We start from the raw sequence: 19,629 nt of genomic DNA on the forward strand, positions 1-19,629 counted from the left end.
TCGGCTGACCATGTAACGGCTGCCAGAAGGCGCTCGGCGCGATGGAAGTAATTAGAGCTCCTCGGTTATCGAAACTATTTTTCCACACCACATCCGGACGATACCCAGTGCGAATCCCGCCAGGATCTGTGCGACCGGTGCCCGAAGATGGAGATGAGTATCACACATTCCAACAACGTCGACGACGACGGCAATGGCGACAAGAAGCCTTTACATGAAATCCCCCGGGCCAACATCAACGGCTCGGCTATCGTGAACTCACTGTACCACTCAGCCGCCAGCTGTCGCCTCGGATGCTTTTGGGCACCAACGACGATAGCGGTATGCCTGTTTCATAGGTGCCGAAATGGACACATGATATTTATTGTTTACCACCTCAATAAATTTCTCAAATTGCAATCCATTCGCTCACCGGTGGCCCTTGCCAGGTAATGGCAGGGCAGCAGGACGATTGGAGAATGTCGCTTCATTGGTATGTGCGCAGGAAAAGACCTATTTTATGTTTCTCATTGATTTTTTTTTTTCACTCATTTAAAGTGAAGTGGTCAGGGCCGTAAAAGCAACTATTTAACATTTAAGCTTTCGATACATTTCAGTTACAATCCATACATTGCATAGCGAATTTATTTAATAATTTTAAGCCTTTTTCAAGTATTCCTTGGGCAGGACATTTAAATCAAGAGTTCAGTTAATTTTGTAATCGTTATTTAATCAATATCAATAAAAATATATGCGTTAAATTAAAATTGTTCTTAGTACTTTTAATGTTCTGTATAATTATTCTGAATGTTTTTTAACTATCGGTTTGTTTGGTTAAAAATCATTTACTACACAAATATTTCACTTTAAAAGCAATCCTTAGGGACAAAATATTAGAAAACAAAACCAATACCATCAATATCATCGCACAATGAAACAGGACCATTCAACTATTATCACATGATTCGTGAACTTAAATCGTCTCATAAAATTCTTCCAAACAAGGTCCTCTACGATAGTAGAATCAAAGTGAAATAGGGAAAAAAACATTAAACGTTTCAACGACCTGCAAACGATCCAAACACGGTCGAATGCCGTACAGCACCTGTACCAGGTGCGATTTAAAGCCCACATATCGAGTGAAGAAAAGGACACAACACCGTACCCTTCGGGCCACGGTTCGGGCGTAACCGGTGCGTGTAGGTTTTTAAGCTGCACCTTCCGATCAACCACCTTCCCACCAACCTGGACTTTAACGCTTTGTTTCACCTAAAGCTCGAACGCTAGAAGATGATCCGATGTTTTCGAGATAAGAACACCCTACACACTGTGGACCAGCTTTACCAATGCGCATGTAGTCTTCACTATGTTTGGGCACTGCTGGTTTTGCCTTCGTGTGGATAGGGAACACCTCATGGATGGGATTCCATGTTTTCATCTTTTCTTTACACTGTTTCCGATCTTTGGAAGTTAGATTTTTATTCTTGCATCGTGTATCGATGGCAAAAAGTTCCACGAACATCGTCACTTACTATGTTCACCAATAGGCGTGTGCTGCAGATGATATATTTAGAAAAAAAATTTGATTAATCGAAATTAATTTTATTCGCGCTTCAGTAACATAATGCGAGATAACTAGCGCAGGCACAAACTGGAAAATTAAACTTTTTTTAGTACAACTTTTTTTTAAAACAAAAATAAACTACCCTGTGCATACATTCCAGCCTTCTTCATGAAGGCTTCTTCACAAAAAAGGGAAAAAAAAAATAAAATCACTGGTTACAATGAACATTTAAGGACTTCTTCATTTATCACAGCATTGTTGTTTCCAACTATGTGGATAATGCAGTTAGCAAACAAAAGTAGGAATGCGATCCGCTTATTGTTACTAATATTCGTTATTACAGGGAAGCGGAGGGATATTACTTGATAATTACTCTTAACTTTTCGCAGATAATATACTACAGTATGGAGGTCCGCTGGTGTATGTGATAAACGTCGTCGGTGCCACACGTCAAAACTGACAATCCGGCTATATGGTAAAAATATGTGTAGTAAAACTGAAATAGCTGTCATGACCTTAAAGGTCGTTAAGTCAAGAAGAGAGAGAGTGAGAGAGAGAGAAAAGAGAGATCTCTTTTGCGTTTCTCTTAGAAAGAGTGCCGTTCTCATTAAAATAAAAAAATATATATCTCTAGAGACAGTGATATCAAAAGTGAAGTCAATATTGCACATGACTTATCATCTCGACCGTTGTAGGTTTAAATCTCAACAGTTATCGTGCGATCAGAATTTGTGTAGCTCTGGACACTGATTAAGCTATGGTTATATTGTTCTCAAGTCACAGAAAACTATCCCTTACGCCAGGCGCCAGGCAGGCCGGAACCCGAAAACGGTTGAGTAAAACCAAACGCGAGAGATGTTGCACTTAGTTTTGTTTTTTATAACAATAACAGCCAATCAGTTCTGTAAAAAACTATCTATAAAGTAGATTAATTATAATAAAATAATACCTATTAAACTCTCTCTCTCTCTCTCTCTTCGAACTTCGAACAAAGCCTACAATCGTTGTGTGTTATGGAGCGCGTACATATTGCCACTATTGCCCAATAAAAAGGCAATAACCAGCAACCGACCATCAGTAACATCAACAGTGATGGGCTTTTGGTCGCTTAACCCAAGCTTAACCTGCAGGACGATGGCTGACACAATCAAATTTACATAATGTTAGAAAATCATAACACGCTCTAATTTGCACAAAACCGTTTCAGATCAAACGCCCCAAGATAGTACGCTAATCATTTTACGGAACGAACACGGAAAGGATGAACAAACAAATAAGAAACCAAAAACTCTTTACTGCCGCTCATAATACCTCACCCCAACGACTCGCTCCTTTCGAAACAACACCGAACGCAGGAGGAGGATCGCGTAAATGCGAATGCGATTTAGTCGAAATAAGCCGAGACTGTCTTGTTGGCTAATTTATGAGATAACGCGTGAAGGCTGGTGGAAATGGTTTCGTTCCTATCGGGCTAACAAAACAGAAAAATTCAAGAACACATCTGCACACACTTAAGTAAATAAAATAAAAAAGAAAACAAAAACGGTTGGTAAACATCTGCATACGCTTCTGCTACGGTTGGGAGAACTCGTCGATCGTTCTAATGGTGGATCCGTTACAAAACAAACAAACAAAACAACCCGTCCCGAAAAATACCACCCGTATGCCAGTATGATAGTTCTTTTCGGTTTGCAATCCATTCATTCCAACCAACCAGGAAGTTCCCAGCGGGTGATTCAAAACCCCATCGATAGAGCTTTTGAGTGGGTCTAGAAAGCAGGAAGTTTTATCAAAACAAACGAGTTACGATTCGGTTCCGAACAATCGAGCCACCACCATCGTCACAATTTGTTGGGTGGACACCCGGTTAGGGATAGTCTTTCTCTCATCGTCCGTCCCTACCCGGACAGTACGATGATGGCGTCGAAGATAGGTTTATACAGATAGGAATGTGACAAGCTCCTTTCCAGCGCTGCACCACCAAGGTAATAACATAAATTTCTTTTAATAATATTATTATACAACCCAACTACCATCTGAGCCCCAGCTCCATCACGGCGAAGGCAATGGATTTTATTTTAGTTTGCAGTATTTTTTTACATTTTCTTGTTACCCTGACTTCAGCGCACCTACGGAGTCGCTCCTAGATCCGTCTTGTTTATGGTACCATGATACACTCCCGATTGGCCATTCTGGCTGAGGTCATTTTCCGAGGGAAAAGTTAGGAATGAGAAAAAAAACCAAATTAAACACAAACTACCGCACAAAAGTAAGATACCGGTACACCGGTTGGTCAGCTCGGATAGCCAATCTGTCGGTGTTTTCGCCGAGCTCATGCTCGTGCCCTACATTACCCTACGAGGGTACAGCATTACCGCCCTTATCTAAGAGGTCTCTGTTTCTTTACGATCCCTATCTGCATTGTGTAGATCGTACGCTCGTTTTTCCCTGTGAAATCGCTCTTCAAAAGCTTTTCCACCACACACAAACTCAGCACATTAGCTTAACATTGCGGCCCCACACTCGGTACGGTGGTGGTTATCCCCATACCCAGGAGGATTGAGCTAAATAAAATGGGGGAAAAAAGGCAATATACAACCGTAAAGGAAGTGAGAATTAAAGCTTCTTAACTCCCTTAACCGTGCCAAGTTCCTCAACTGAACGCGTACGCTGCTTACCGCTGGTACTGGTTGGCCAACAAAACATCCGCAACCCGCTAAAGGGCTTCCACCACACGTCCACCCATCCTACGCCTGGGTACGCTTGCCATCACCACTCGGTGTCTTTTCTTTCCGCTCTTTCCTATTCCATTCTATTAAGAGCTTATAAAGGTATAATTAAATAATTGAATAGAGCCTTATCTTCTGGCCGTGTTACCTTTTTTTTTCTTTTCCGCACGCTACCGCAACCATCGAGAAGTACTACTCCTCCACTATTCACCTCATCCGCGTGCATTATCGTCAACTGCCACATTTCGGGTCAGATGCCCTTGCCCTCTGTTTGTATGGATGTATCTCTCACGCGCTTACCCTATGCCCGCGGTGCCCAATCGTTCATTTACGATGGCCGCTTACCGAGGACACGGAGAGAGAAGGACAGAGAAAGATAAAGGGAGGAAGAGATACATTTTTAATTAATGGGTCATTTAGAATGCTGTTAAAAATAATAAAAATTAGTTCGTTTACTTTTACGCGGGTTAAACATTCACGCGATTTTCCGATCGTTGTTCCCCCGCGGGTTGGTGTTTAGCGTTTTTGGGCTGAAACAAGAGGAAGAAAGTGGACGAATGGTCACTACCCCGCCAGAGCGGTGATGATGGTTTTGCGTTGTGGGGAAATAGTTTCAAAATCACTTAGTCTTTACCCGGCCCACGTAGACACGAAGGATAAATTAAGTCCCAGTCTTCGGTTTCGATCCCGGCTTGACAAATGGACCGTTTCCCATCCTTTTCGCTTTCGTTCCCGCATACTAACAACAGATCGTACTGGTGGCGAGAAAGTCAGCGTCGCCAAAAAGGTATTTTCATTAATAATACAATAAGGAAACTCGTTCAGGTGGAAGGATTCGTCTGTTGACATTTGACGAACTCATTCAGGATTCCCAATCGGCCGGAAACGGTTGAAGCTCGATCGCATCGGAGTGTGAGAAATAGGAATAAATGGAACTTTGCTAACAGGAGCGCGCGCACTTCCCGCTTCCCGTTGGTGGCGCACAGAGAGGACAGTGAAACGGGCAGGGGCTTGTTTTTGTGAACACATTTTAAAAGGACAAAATCGATCGAACCGTTCAGATGTCCCACGGGGAGCTTCGGTTCAGGACATGGTAGCAAAAACCAGGGGCCGAAGTGAAGGTTGGGAGACACAAAGGTAGTCCGAAGTTTACTCGGTAGCTTTCGAAACGTGTCAGGATGATTGAGTAATGATGTGGAATCGGTCGCACCGGAAAAAAGGGAAGTGTTGTACCGTGGCTATTTTTTGTTTTCTTTGCTAATACCATTGGAATTTTTGCTTCATTACGGTTATCGAAGTTTAACCTCGGGATGCGGGTGTGGCTGCAAAACTTAAAGCAAAAATGTTTGCCAAAACATGTATCCAAAACTTAAGAATGGCTTAAAAACCTTTCAAACTCGTATGGGAATAGTTTCACAGTTGACAACTGTTTCAAAAATTCATTAAACTAATAGAAAAGTTTGAATTGAGATATTTTTACATTTAAATTTGACGACAAAATTACATGAAAAAAATTAAATTACTTGCATAGTCAACAAAATACATAAAAAAGTTATAATAATCAATCAACTATAAACAGAAGTCATTTCTATAATGTCCATAGCGAAATAATAATTAAATGCCTCCATTTGGACGATGCACTTTGAAGTTCTTTTTGCAACTCGTGCTACTACTTTTTTTTCAATAGCAGCACAATTGGAATAGATCCAAATGATAAATAGCCATAATTTATTTCGATCAAACCCCTTGTAAAAGCGAATCATGGTTCGGGCCTATAATTTCCTATAATTTGAAAATGTTAATCTACTTTGTTATTTTTAAAGGTTATTACTATAATTGTTATTTTTAAAAGTTATTACTTTCTCTCTTTCTTCTTAGCTTAGCGACCTTTAAGGTCATTCCAGTCCAGTACAGTATGATCTGTACTAAAAGAAGAAGATAATGTTAGAAAGAAATAAGCAGAGTAGTAATTATTTTCTCTCATTCTTCTTAGCGTAGCGACCTCTACAGGCCATGCCGACTATTTCTAGCATACTAGACATGTTTTACCACGTAGCTGGAAAATCATGCCTAGCTACGAGAGAACGGCCCCCAAATCATCACCATTATAGAAATTGAACAATTTTGTGAACAGAACTAATTTATTTCATTATTTTCATGAATTATCAATCACAGTTCTCAAAAAATGTTTTGTAGTACCCCTGTGGCAACCAGTCAGAAACGGACATCTTCCTCTTGAGGTTGTAATCCGAACAAGTGAAAGTAGTATAACATAATAGTAAAAACAAACTTTTAAATACTTTATGGTGTCCTTATCAAAATGTAGTGGCGTGGCTTCTTTAAATCTTCACTACAAGTCCCACAGAGCTTGTATAAAAAATATGTAATATACAAAATTATTGACATGTACTTCATTTTGTCTTTTTCGAGCATTCGCTATAGTGCATATTTAATCATTTATTTCATTTAAATAGCATTACACTACAACCTTCCAACGTGTCATCCTTAATCCCAAGGGGATCTTACGGGAATTCGATTTTTTACCAACAGCATCCCTCAACACCCTGCCTTTCTTAAAGCTCTTTCTGTCCGCTCTTATGAATTCATTCAACTTAAATTTCAATCATTTCTGTCCGAGCGTATCCAAACGGATGCCCCACACCAGGAGCACTAAAAGCAACAACAACAACAGCACCATCAACAGGAGTTTTGGGTAAACTCCTTCAAACAGAACCCAACATCAACAACAGCAAAACAGCCACGATAAAAAAAAAACCCTGAAATAAAATAAAGAAATCCCATTCCATCATCAGCGCTCCTGCCCTGATCTGTCAACATTCATAAGAGCCAATGAAGCGTAAGCGAACGAAAAAGGCTTTGCGATGCGGGATGCGTTTGATAGGAATAAAAATCTACCAAAAAGGAATACCGTTCGATTTTTTTGTATGCTCGTGTTTCTCTTTTTATTTGTGAATATTTATTTAGGACCTGGTGATCCCGGATGGTAGGGATCAGGTACCGGGTGCAGATAGTTTTAACAAATGCCCGCATCACCCAGAAATGCCTCTGACGAGGACCTTTAAATGATGGACGCACCTCTTTGCAGCAGATTTTGGAAGGTGGCATAGAGCAGAGATGAAAGTCGTACCAGTTTGGGAAGTATTTGAAGAACAAATTGTCCCGGCCGTTGAACAGGAAGCTGTGGCTGAGTACTTCAACCACGGCAGGCCTTCACTGTCAGCGGAATTGAACAGAATCGAAGGCGAACAGTTCGAGTTTCATAACTTGAGCTGCAAACGAATCCCTTGACAGTAAGGATCCATAACCCGATCCCTGGTAAGACACGTCAAGGTATCTTCTCTCCCTATCTACCGCACCACCAAACGGTGCGATCTCTCGTCTTGGGTTCGGCTTGTTGTCACACCCGGCAGGCCTTTATTTGCGTCGACGCGACCCGTCTCGCATTTTATCAACCGTCGAAGATCATAATTGATTTACGAGATGATTAATGAATGCTTTCGTGTTAATTGACGCCATTCATCTGCTTTGGAGAGGAAGGAAAAAGCTGTTCGAACAGGACGAACTTGCAGTAATCCTGGAACGCACGACCAGGACTCGGTCGTTGGGTTTGTTTTGTAATGATTATTAATGGTTTTCCCTTTCAGCTACGGCCGGTCCGGTTAAGGGACTTTGCCCTCGTCAGGCTCACGTTCACATGGGTTTACACTGGGGCAGTGTCCACAACCAACTATTACGATTTTCGTACAACGAATAAGATTGTACAAAGGCGCCCCGTTTTTTACTCCGTTTTTTGACTCAATCTTCTAACACCAATCGTTTATGGTACCTTCGTGTCTGTTGATGGATTCACCGGAGCGAATAGAAAATGCGTAGCGTAACATCAAATTAGTACGCACCAGTACGATGGAAAATCGCTGATTAAAGCTTCAGCTGCCATTTTATACCCGTACTGCTCTCGGTACCGTATGTTAGAGATCACTTCAAAACCTGTTTCTGTATATTTCGGAGTATGTGTTTTTGGTTGATGCGCCTTAAATATGTGTGTCTGGCATTAAGATTGCTTGTTTGCTATTTACAAATCATTGTTTTTGCAGGTAAATCATTTATTTTTGCATATAACGATCCGTTTGTTTGATCAGACAGATTAGGATAACTTACAGAATAGGATATATTTTTATTTGTACAATATTGTTTAAAGAGTACTATCATAAAGTTTTAAAAAAATAAACATCTTTGTCGGTATTTGATAACAATCTTGATGTTTTGTATGTTAAATATGTTGTGAATTTGACTCAGTAGTAGTAGTAATGTATTTGGGGTTGTCATTGTTACAATTGTTACAAAAATACATGTTTTGTCTTGTAATGGGTCCGTTTATCTAACTCTCCACATTAGCTTATCCTCAACTAGTTGGCGTTGCCGAATGATTCTTATGTTCAAGATGTTTCTTGGTTGAGTTTAGAGGGAAAAATACAAAAAAAACCCTCAGAAAGAAGTATTATCTTACATCTAATCTAATCTAATGTCCTACCTAAATTGCCTAAAGCTAACTAAACTAAATTTTAAACTATATTCTAATTCCTAACTAATCGATAAAGTACAGGGCGGGTGCTACTGTGGCATTTGTTTCTATAATTATAGTTCAGTTTTGTTAAGTAGTCTGCTAACATCATTGTTTCAGTTTGTTTGTGTATTTTTGACGTTTTATACCAAAAGGGCACGTTAAGGATCATTTTGAGAATTTTGTTTTGCTTAACTTGGAGGCTTTTCAAATGTGTATTGGCCATACGAATCCAAATCGGACAAGCATAGGTTAAAGTTGGCCTAATAAAACAATAATAAATTAGTAGCTTGTTTTTTATATTCAGTAAGGATTTCCTGTGTAAGAACGTGTAAAGAATCCTAACAATATTTTCCGATTTGGATAGTACGTTTGCCGTATGTTCTTTAAACGTTAAACGTTTATCTAGGATGACGCCAAGGTATTTTACTTTGTTACACCAGGCCACCGATGTGTCATTTATCTTTAAGCCTTGCTTAGGGAGTCTCCGGCTAATGTTTCGGGTGAAAAATATCGCTTCTGTTTTAGCCCCATTTATTTTAATTTTCCATTTACGACAGTATTTCGTGTATTGAGTTAATGCTCTATTCAATGATCTTCTGATTGTTGCGGGATGTTTAGCCGTTGAGGTTAATGCCAGATCGTCGGCGTATAAATATTGTGTACAATTATTGAATTTTGGAATATCTGATATGAAGATATTGAACAACAAGGGGGAGAGTATGCTACCTTGTGGTACTCCAGCTACAGGTGTAAATTTAGCAGACTTATTGTTTGAAATATGAACACAGTTTTCCCTGTTTGAAAGGAAAGACTGAATTAATTTAATCAGCGTAGTTGGATAACCGTATGATATCAGTTTGTATAAAAGACCTTTGTGCCATACTACATCAAATGCTTTCTCATTGTCCAATAGAACCATTCCTGTGGACTTTCTTGTTAATCTATTGTTCTTGATGGCATTGGTAAGCCTATGTAGCTGGTGAGTTGTTGACATACCAGGTTGGAAGCCAAACTGTGAAGTTGGTATGATGTTGTGTACTTCTGTGTGATGGTAGATGCGTTTAGTAATCAGTTTTTCAAATATTTTTCCAACACAACTAAGCAGGCTTATTGGTCTGTAACTATCTGGTGACGATTTGTTTTTGCCTGGTTTAGGGATGGCTATTAGTTTGGATTGCTTCCAGACGTTGGGAAAATAACCGTGTTTAAAACAGCTATTGAAAATGAAATTCAAGTAAATTATTGCCTTATTAGGAATTTTTTTCAGGCATTTGTTGTTTATGTTGTCTGGGCCTGTTGCTTTTTTGTTGTGCATATTTTTTAATACCTGTTTAATCTCTGATGGAGAACTAAGCAGCCTCGAGTCGAAGTTGTGAGACTTGTTTGCTTTTAAGAACTTTTCCACATTTGAATTAACTTTTTTTTCAATTGGGCTAATCGTCTGAAATGTAAGTTTGTGCGCTGACTCAAAATGATTCTTAATCGCTTCACATTTTTCTTCGGCAGATAGTAGAGTTTTGTTGTCTATTTTTAGAGGTGGCATGGAATTATTTTTGTTTTTGATTATTTTTACAAATTTCCACAATTTATCGTAATTTTTAGTTTGTTGGTTGATATTCATAAGGTTATCCGACCAGGCTTCATTACGAATCAAATCAAGTTCATATTTTATAAGTGCATTTAAGCTGTTATAGGCTTGTTTGAGAGTATTGCATTTTCTATGTCGTTGCCAATTACGTCTAGCTAAATTTCTTTTCTTGATTAGGTTTTTGATGTATTGAGGAAGAATAATATTATAATGGCTTGGTTTAACTGTAGGGACGGCTTTACTATGTGCGTTTGAAATAATTTGTGAAAAACTGTTTATCATTTGATCAATTTGTGAGTGATTTTTTATGTTCTCGAGGTTAATTTCAGAGAGATTGATATTATTGCAAATTTCATTTTTAAAAATTTGCCAATTAGCTTCTTTGTAATTGTGTATAAGTTTAGTTGGAGTACCGATTGGCTTGGTATGTAAGATTTTGAAAGTAATTGGCACATGATCCGACGATAATTCAGTGACGGTTTTTGGAGTGGATAAATCAAGAAAGTTGTTAGTTAGAATAATATCCAACGTAGATGGGGCTTTTTTGTGGTCTGAGGAGAAGAACGTAGGCGAATTAGGATAATGTATCGAAAATAGTCCTATTTGCATTTGGTCAAACAGAACCTTTCCTGCTGGGTTGGAACTGATGCAGTTCCAGTGCCTGTGCCTGGCATTAAAATCACCACATATAATATAGTTATTCTTTTTGTTAGTAAGACTGACTATATCCTTATTGAATGCGTTCAAATTTTTGTTAGCTCCAGGATGGTAGGCCGAAATAAATGTAAAACTACCACCAGGAGTTTCTACCGATACTGCTAAGGCTTCTATAACTTTAAGGTTTAACGAGTTCAATAATTTATGTTTAATATTAGCTTTGATAATGATAGCAACGCCACCTTTTGAACCATTAACCCTATCTAACCTATAAATCTTATATTTAGGGATGGAAAAATTCATATTTGTTTTCAGGTATGTTTCGCTAATTGACAAGATATCAATTGAATGTTTGTTCACGAAGTCAACTATCTCCATTCGCTTGTTTAGAACGCTATTTGCGTTCCAGTATGCTATTTTCAGAGCGAAAGGATTCATTTTGGCATCACACAGTATTTGGTTACGATGCCAAATATAGTCATCAGCTGCTCTTGTTTTGATCTGCATGGTTGAAGTTTGCAGATTATCTCTTCTATTATCGGCATGAGCTCTGACTGATCGAACAGATCGGGGTTTGCGTTCTTTGTTGTGTTATTCGACCATGCGTTAGAAGGTCGTTGTCTCCAACCTAGTAGAGGAGTAGACTGGGGAAGCGGAGGAAAGTCCGAAGCGGCTGGTTTGAATCTTTGATTTGTGTTTGTATTTTGCTTGACTATGCGCACAGGTCTTTTTGGACACTCATGGTATCTGGCTGTGTGATTACCACCACAGTTAGCGCATTTCAGCTTGTGTTCTGGTGCTCGTCCATCGCTTGTCGACGTTCCTGCCGTTAGCGGACAAATGATTGTATCGTGCTCACCCGCACATAGGAAGCACTTTTTGTTACGGTTGCAGTTGGCTGCTCCGTGTCCATACATTTGGCACCGTTTGCATTGCATGGGTCCAGGTTTACTTGAAAAATATTCCCATGTCACACGACAGTGGTTGATAGCACGAATATTTTTTAACAACTGCATGTTGACTGTTCCCTTTGGGAAGTGTAATATGTACACTGCGTGTTCGTCATATTTTTTGTTTTTGATGGGAAGTTGTTTTACTGACACCGGCAGGATATTTTCTTCTTTTAAAAGTTCAATCACTTCACTGATCGGAATTTCGTACAGACCATGTAACACTACTTTGGTCGTTTTTTCTTCTTCCAGCTGGTAAGTGTGGAAGCTTACGTTTTTGTCTTTTAATGTTCTTATGACTTTTTTGTGGTCATTTACATCATGAACTTGCACTATTGTCCCGTGTCTAGTTTGTTTTGTGGTGTACCTCACCACACCTATTGCCACAATAGTCTTGTGGATTAACGCCACTGACGCACTATTTACCGTTATCGGTGGGATTTTTGATTGGCTGTTGTTGTATCCGTTTATGTTGTTGGCTACTTGCTTAGCACGTGGTTCCTTGTTCCCTAGGTCACTTAGCGACTCGAAACTGTTCTCATTATTTGGCCTTTTGCGGCTAGGTGTGTGTATGTCACTACTAAGCGTGACGGACGCTTGGGATTTTTTCCCTCTCAGCAGCCTGCTCTTTCCCATGATGGGTAGAGAGGATAGGTATTTGTGCGTGTATATACTCTTTATTATCGTGTTATACTAATTCGCAGCGAAAGAGAAACACGTCCGTACTCTTTCGGGAGTGATTTGCGACTGTGAATTTGACTCAAAATCAATTGTAATGTGAAGTTATATGTACGATATTTAATTTCCCAACATTAAACAGAGTAGACAGCTAGATAGTTTGATACTTTTATGTAAGTTATTTACGTGACAAAAAAAATTCACATTTCACATAAGGAAAAAAGGGAAACAAAACTCACATTTAAAGAATTCTATTCTTGTTTCTAAACTAACCAAGGTGTTGTACCAAATGTTTAAAGAATGAGATATTTCTCGGTTGGATTTTTTTTCTTTGTAGTATTATTCTTCTGGAATAATGATTTTTATAATTATAAGTAATAATAACATGGTAAATATCAAAGAATTCGAATACGAATTACTGTCTACGTCCGAAGAGCTTTTAAAGTTGATATGCCGCAAAAGAAAGAAAAACTACCGAAAATATTAAAAGACAACACTGTTTTGGAAAGATAATTAGCAGCATGATATTTTGTTGCTGCTAAGTTTAAATACATCAAACGATAATTTAACTTTAAACAACGCTTTATAACCATAATAAAATTCTATTCTAAACAACCAGAAGATTTGATGTTAATTATAAAATAAATAAAAAATATATTAAAATGCCTGACGCTTTGCAAAAAACAACATCACGTTTATTTTACGTCGAAAAAAAAACAAACAATAAAACCCTTTAAGAATAGACACACAACAACAATGAAAAGGAAATATCAGTACTTTAAATAATAATAGTCGCTTTTATCTACCTCATACTTCTCCAAACATTCCCCTCAGTAGCAATCTCAACTTGATCCATCATGTCACCTAAACAGAACAAATTCAATTTTAAATATAGTATCAACCAGTTCCATTACATCCAAATTACATTTCCTTCCTACAGCTAGGCTATATCAAAAAACCCCCCACCAACGGTCTTAACCCGCAACCATTTTACAAAACAAGCGACCGTAGTCAAAAAGTGCCGGTGAAAATCAACGCCGTTTGCCGCAGTCGAAATTGGTGTTAAAATAATTATCCGCCTAAAAAAAAGCACGGAAAACAAATAATACGAATCCCATTCGTCAGCGGCTGTGGTGGGTTTTTTGGCTTGAAACGTTCGTTTGTTTCTTTTATTTTTTATTCCCGTTTTATGCATTGTTTAGCGCGGAAAACGTGTCAGCCTAGAAAAGCATCAATTTTCCCCGAGAAACTAAGTAGAAAGCACACGCACGTATTCACAAACAGACCACAGTCCCCCACTGCCGGTGAATAAACGTGTGCATATACATGCGTGTGTGTGTCATTGTTGGCACTCCGAAAAAGGAGTAGGACAATTCGACATCGGCCAAGAGAGATGGTGCCCAAAACGCTGTCGAAAAATGGAAGGTCCAGTCCAGGCGTGCGTAACTGAGCGGTAGATCAATATCATTCATGCCGGTGGGAAGCCAACCACCTTCAGCACCTGTGGATGACGGGAGCACCGTACCACACTCGTCCTTGGGCCGTCCCAATGCGCTACAAACAACAACAACAAAAAAACATATGCTGTAAAATGGAGCAGCTGAAAACGGCTAGAAATGCGGAAATTTCACGCTACAGATATGTATCGCAGATAGCGGGGCAAAACCCTTCATTACTCAACCTAACACCAGTGACGGATCAAAACAGAGCAGGTCGCGGATCGCACAGGGAACCCACCGGTCACTATACCATCCGTCAGCGCGGAGAGGGACAGTAGTGGAGCAAGCACGCGGAAAACCCGACAGCCGATAGATATGGCCGAACGTTTTGGTTAAACAAAAACTCGCACGCAAATACACACAGACTACGGAGCGAGACTGATGGTGATGATCTGCCATTCACGTACGGAGTGTTACATTTTATTTTTTTTCGTTCTAGAGTTCAGCAGCAATTCAATACAAGTGTGGTTTGAAGTGAAGGGGTTTGGTTCCAAAAATTACAACATAAACCGTCAACGACGCCCAGCTCGTCCAGCGATACGCAACGGTGCGCTTAAATTGGTTGTAAATTAAAATAAAGAGACGAGCACAATCACATTTAGATAAATCAACAAATTCCCGTCCCAACAAACGGTGGTTGAATGGTAGAGATTGGGAAAAAATAAACACAAGAATATACGGTTGTAGAGAAAAGGTACAAAAGTAAAATTAAACACACCGAAACCGGTCATTCTCAAACGTACATTTCTGTTCACTAATGCCCGTCGCGAAACGCAGATTAGATGAAACATGTTACCCAAGACTGACCGCAAATTGGTTTATCTGCTTGCCGGTGAAGAAACAGAGCAAGGCTTTCCTACTACCAATCACCAACCTGGAAGGGCACGCGCGCCTACGGCAACCACGGCCACGGGACCCGTTTGTGGTTGTCGGAATAAATTTAACAAATAGCAAAAACCTAACCATCGGGTGAAATTACTTAAAATATTCCAATATCTAGCGGATAGCGCATATCGTAGCTACACTCACGAGAGACGGAATGTCAGAAGACAGAGTGGAAAATGCGTTCACCAAATCTGCTCCCCACGGTTCCCATTTTCTCGTGACGGTAGAATGTTCTGTGATTAATTCGATTAGAAACGTTAACCCGAACTTGATAAACCTGCGAACAAGCGAATATCTTTGCCACGCCGTGTTGCTTTCCCAGAGCCCCAAAATGATACTTCAGCTTCAAACTTCCCAGTTTCTTCTTGCCGTGTTGAGCGTTAATTGGCATTGATTTAATTATATTCTCCCGGAATCTCGGGGATCCGGATAGTAGATAGTGATGAAGTTGGCTACCGGAACCGAAACCCGGATGTCAGCACGAGTGTTGATCTTCCGTCCCTTTTGACCGATGCCGATGGTTTCGCTACGCCACATACCCACCGGCTTATCAATCAAATCGAACTAGAAGATTAGGATGAAAGTTTTGTAGTTTTTGGTTTAAGCGAGTAAAAGCCGGTGCACAGGTAACAGGTTGACCTTCTTGCAGGTGATACCGGTGAGTATGGTGACAGGTAGGCCAACCAGAAGCTGTCGTTGTTGAAGGGGCGACGATAGTTCCGTCTTGACGTATGGAAGGGGGAATGATGATGATGGATCACCTGCCGGGTATGTGGCCAAAATATACCAAAGGAAATGAAATGAACGAAACTACTGCTTAAAGGTTCGTACATGAGAACAACTGTTCAACACCGACATTATGTGTGATGTGTGGCTGCATGTGTACGAACAGAACATGTACAAGGTGTGAATGTAGATTTCAAAACTAACAAATTTTAATGTCTTAGTTTTGTTACCCTATTTAACAAATAACAAACTAATTAACTGCTTGTTTATACTCTAAAAAAGTGAAAGTACAACAAACCAAGAAACCATAGTGAAACAAATAAAAAGATCGCGTCACTAACAGATGCACAGTAGATCTTGCGTCCTGAATGAATAAACCAAGGATGGCGGAATAACCAGAGAATCATTACAAAACTCTCAGGATAGGTACATCTGGTTTACAGGATCAGGTCAAACGATCTTCATGGTCATAGCAATACTCATGTATTGGGTGGGGATATTGGAGGGCAGTGCTTCAGCTAATTAGACCCAGGAGAACTGATCAGATTTTGAAAATAGCATTTCCTATACCAAAAGGGCATTAGAGAATGGACTATGTATTTGTAGTGAAATGCAGAAGGTTGTTGCGGGAATTCTTGATAGGTCGATTTCTTCTTGAGTGTGTGGATCACTTATCACGTAGAATTATTGTATTTTAAAAATACCTCAAAGGTAGTTCTGCCCTTCTCAAACATTCTTGTAAATAATCATCTTCATACGATGATCGAATGAGTAAAAATTTACACCGATATAGATGTAACTCAAAATTGACGCTGAATGTGTGAACTAATGCTAATTGAAGAAGTGGTTCAACTACAAGTTATCTCGCTTATACTCGTACATTTAACTCTTGAATTTTTATAAAACATTGGATGCAACATTGAAAATGATAGCAAACAAGCCAGCACGAAACGCTTGTTCTGTTAGCTTGAAGGCAAGTAGGAAATGTAAAATACACACAGTTATCTAAACAGCTAATTAAGAGCAAACTATTCTACTAATGATCAATCATCAGTTTCCCACACAAATGTGTCTACATTCCTATGTTTCCTTCATATTGGTGTGACAATATAATTGATAACAGAAGAATGTTGAGGCTGTAAAGTGTCGGTGGTTTCACGTATATTTATTTTTGAACAATAACTACCTTTCTCATACCTAACCTTGTGAGATTGGAGCTCCAATATTTTTTTAAATTATTATCTTCCTTGGTGTTGCCATTGAAGGATGCATTTTGTGAGCTAATGATGAGGGGACATTTTTTCAGTAAATCATTTACCTATCCATAGAACCTTGCTCACAACAGTTCAGAATGCAAACCCGCATACGCTTGGAGTCCATATAAATATTTTACACGACCGCTGCATCTATTCTAGTTCTAGCCGTGCACGATGGCGCTGTTGACACCAAGCATCGGAATTCTTTTGATTGTAGGATACATTTCTAGAAGTGCCTGTGATGTTATTTTCCACGAAGAAGATACTATTCTCACAACGGTGAATTTTAGACATCTTTACCTTTTTTTTTCTTCGTTGAATATGCTAATGCTAATATATTACACGTATTTTCTAAATCAGCCTGAAATCACACAAAAGTACGGTTATGCTACGGAAGTACACAACATCGTAACCGAGGATGGGTACATTGTCGAGCTTCATCGTATTCGAGCTTCGCCATCGTCCGGACCGGCCAATCCCAACAAACTCCCAGTACTGCTTATGCACGGTTTGATGGGTTCTTCAGCTGACTGGATCCTAATCGGTCCGGAAGAAGCACTTCCTTATTTGCTTTCCGACCGCGGCCATGACGTATGGATGGGAAATACACGAGGTAATCGGTACAGTCGCAATCACACCCATCTACCACTGGAGGAACGCGAGTTTTGGGACTTTTCTTTCCATGAAATTGGTTTGTATGATCTACCTGCCATGGTGGACTACGTATTAGAACAGACGGGACAAACACAGCTCCACTACGTAGGACACTCGCAGGGCACAACCATATTTTTCGTGCTGAATTCACTTCGCCCGGAGTATAACCGGAAGTTTCGACTAATGCAAGCTCTCGCTCCGGCCGTCTTTCTTACCCATCTGCAGAACCCTTTTCTTCGATTTTTGGCCCAGCATGAAACAGTCGCTATGGTAATGGAAGGACTATTCGAATGAAAGTCTCCCAATATAGCAGTATACTAACGTTTTGTTTGTATGTTTCATTCCTCGTGCAGCAATTTGTCAATTCGTTTGGAATATACGAGATAAAACCTTTTCCAGAGGAAATGAACCGATTAGCCAGAGCGCTCTGTCCGGATTTTTACAGTAGATCCCTTTGCCTGGATGCAATCCACACGATGACGGGCAACAAGTATCCTCACATGTCACACCTCGGATTTCCGATGCTTATGCACCACTTGGCAGCCGGTTGTTCCCTCAAGCAGGTAGCTCACTTCGGGCAGGAGGTTATCTCAGGCCACTTCCGGCCGTATGACTTTGGGGCGGAGGAAAACCGCCGACGGTACACCGGTAATGATATGCCGCCCGACTATGACCTCACCAAGGTCACCGTGCCGGTAGTGGTGTTTTATGGCCTTGCCGATCAACTAACGCACCCGAACGATGTACGTCAGCTGGCAGGGCGACTACCGAATCTTGTAGCCATGAACCAACTGCCGAACGCAACCTTCAACCATCTGGACTTCCTGCTTGCGGGCGATGTCAAGGACGCACTGTACGATAGCATTATCGGTAATGTGGAACAAGCGTGAAGTTCAGTAGCGCCGCCGGGAGTCAGCGCCGAAGGCCCGCAGCTTTTTCGCCATAATCAAACTGCATGCAAAACATGACATCGCAAATGTGCGTCAAACAAGTGGCTGGTAAATGACCTGGGAAGTCATTTAGTGTTTTTTTACGAGTGTATCAGAATGGTTAATTTAAGCGTATAACTAAAAAAGTGAGTAAAACTAGACATTAATGATATGATAGTATCCAAGCCTTGAAAATGTATACCAACAAATAAATACACGTGTTTCGTAAATTTACTTCAACTACTTGGACATATTAAGTGAAATTAAATTACAAACTAATTTCGTGTTGTTAAGAAGCAAATTCTACAGAAGCTCTTTTGTATCAAGTAAATACTCTTATTTTATACAGAAATGTATAGATAAAATGTTCAAATGTTTTTAAGTTGACGTATGTTTTTAAGTTGTACAAGAATATGTAGTGACAATTATGGAATCGTTGAACTGTATTAGATTTTTGTCAAGTTTTATTCGATTCTGTGAATGTTTTCAACTCACAGAAATGCAATGCTTTCCGATATGACATGTATAAATCAGTCGTTTATCCTGCTTTGTACAGCCATAAACCGAATGAAGATCATCAATTTGAACAAAGTGCATAAAATGGTACACCTAACTTTCACATAATTTTATCTTGTACAAGTACTTTGTGAAATATAGATTCACTGATTTCTAGCTCGCAATTATCTTGCATCTCGATCCACTGTCAAAGTTGAATGTTTCAACAACTTCAAAGGAAACAGAAGTAGAATTTCTAGAAGAGTTGCGCTGGAAAAAAAATCCATAAATAGCTTCAACTTTTCACTTCAACTTGAAACCCTGACAAGAACAGATCCTTGTAATTTAATGTAATTTTAAAACAATAGCAATAGTTTATCAATGCTGCTTTGATTTAACAATGATAAACTCAAATAGCAAAGATGTAAGTATAGAGTAATTTCACAAAACTCGTT

General features: G+C 39.6%; 1 protein-coding gene across 2 annotated transcripts; it reads left to right on the plus strand.

The window, feature by feature from the left end:
• The first annotated feature begins 15,313 nt into the window (after window positions 1-15,313).
• On the plus strand, window positions 15,314-18,913 carry LOC125771884 (lipase 1-like). Of its 2 annotated transcripts, XM_049443032.1 has the most exons (3): window positions 15,314-17,375; window positions 17,457-18,020; window positions 18,104-18,913. In XM_049443032.1, exons 1-3 carry the CDS (start codon window positions 17,271-17,273, stop codon window positions 18,638-18,640), a joined length of 1,206 nt encoding a protein of 401 aa, XP_049298989.1. In that variant the 5' UTR covers window positions 15,314-17,270; the 3' UTR covers window positions 18,641-18,913. The 2 variants fall into 2 exon arrangements, with proteins under 2 accessions (XP_049298989.1, XP_049298988.1); XM_049443031.1 differs by having other exon boundaries at window positions 15,314-18,020.
• The last annotated feature ends 716 nt before the right edge of the window (window positions 18,914-19,629 follow it).

The sequence above is a fragment of the Anopheles funestus genome, chromosome 3RL, assembly GCF_943734845.2.
Source record: "Anopheles funestus chromosome 3RL, idAnoFuneDA-416_04, whole genome shotgun sequence".
Taxonomy (NCBI): domain Eukaryota; kingdom Metazoa; phylum Arthropoda; class Insecta; order Diptera; family Culicidae; genus Anopheles; species Anopheles funestus.

What these genes read in the sequence shown, in the direction of transcription:
- LOC125771884 (XM_049443031.1), top strand. Translation starts at nt 17,271, where the DNA reads ATGGCGCTGTTGACACCAAGCATCGGAATTCTTTTGATTGTAGGATAC. An exon ending in AGCATGAAACAGTCGCTATG is followed by an intron (nt 18,021 to 18,103) that starts GTAATGGAAGGA and finishes TTCCTCGTGCAG; the next exon opens with CAATTTGTCAATTCGTTTGG.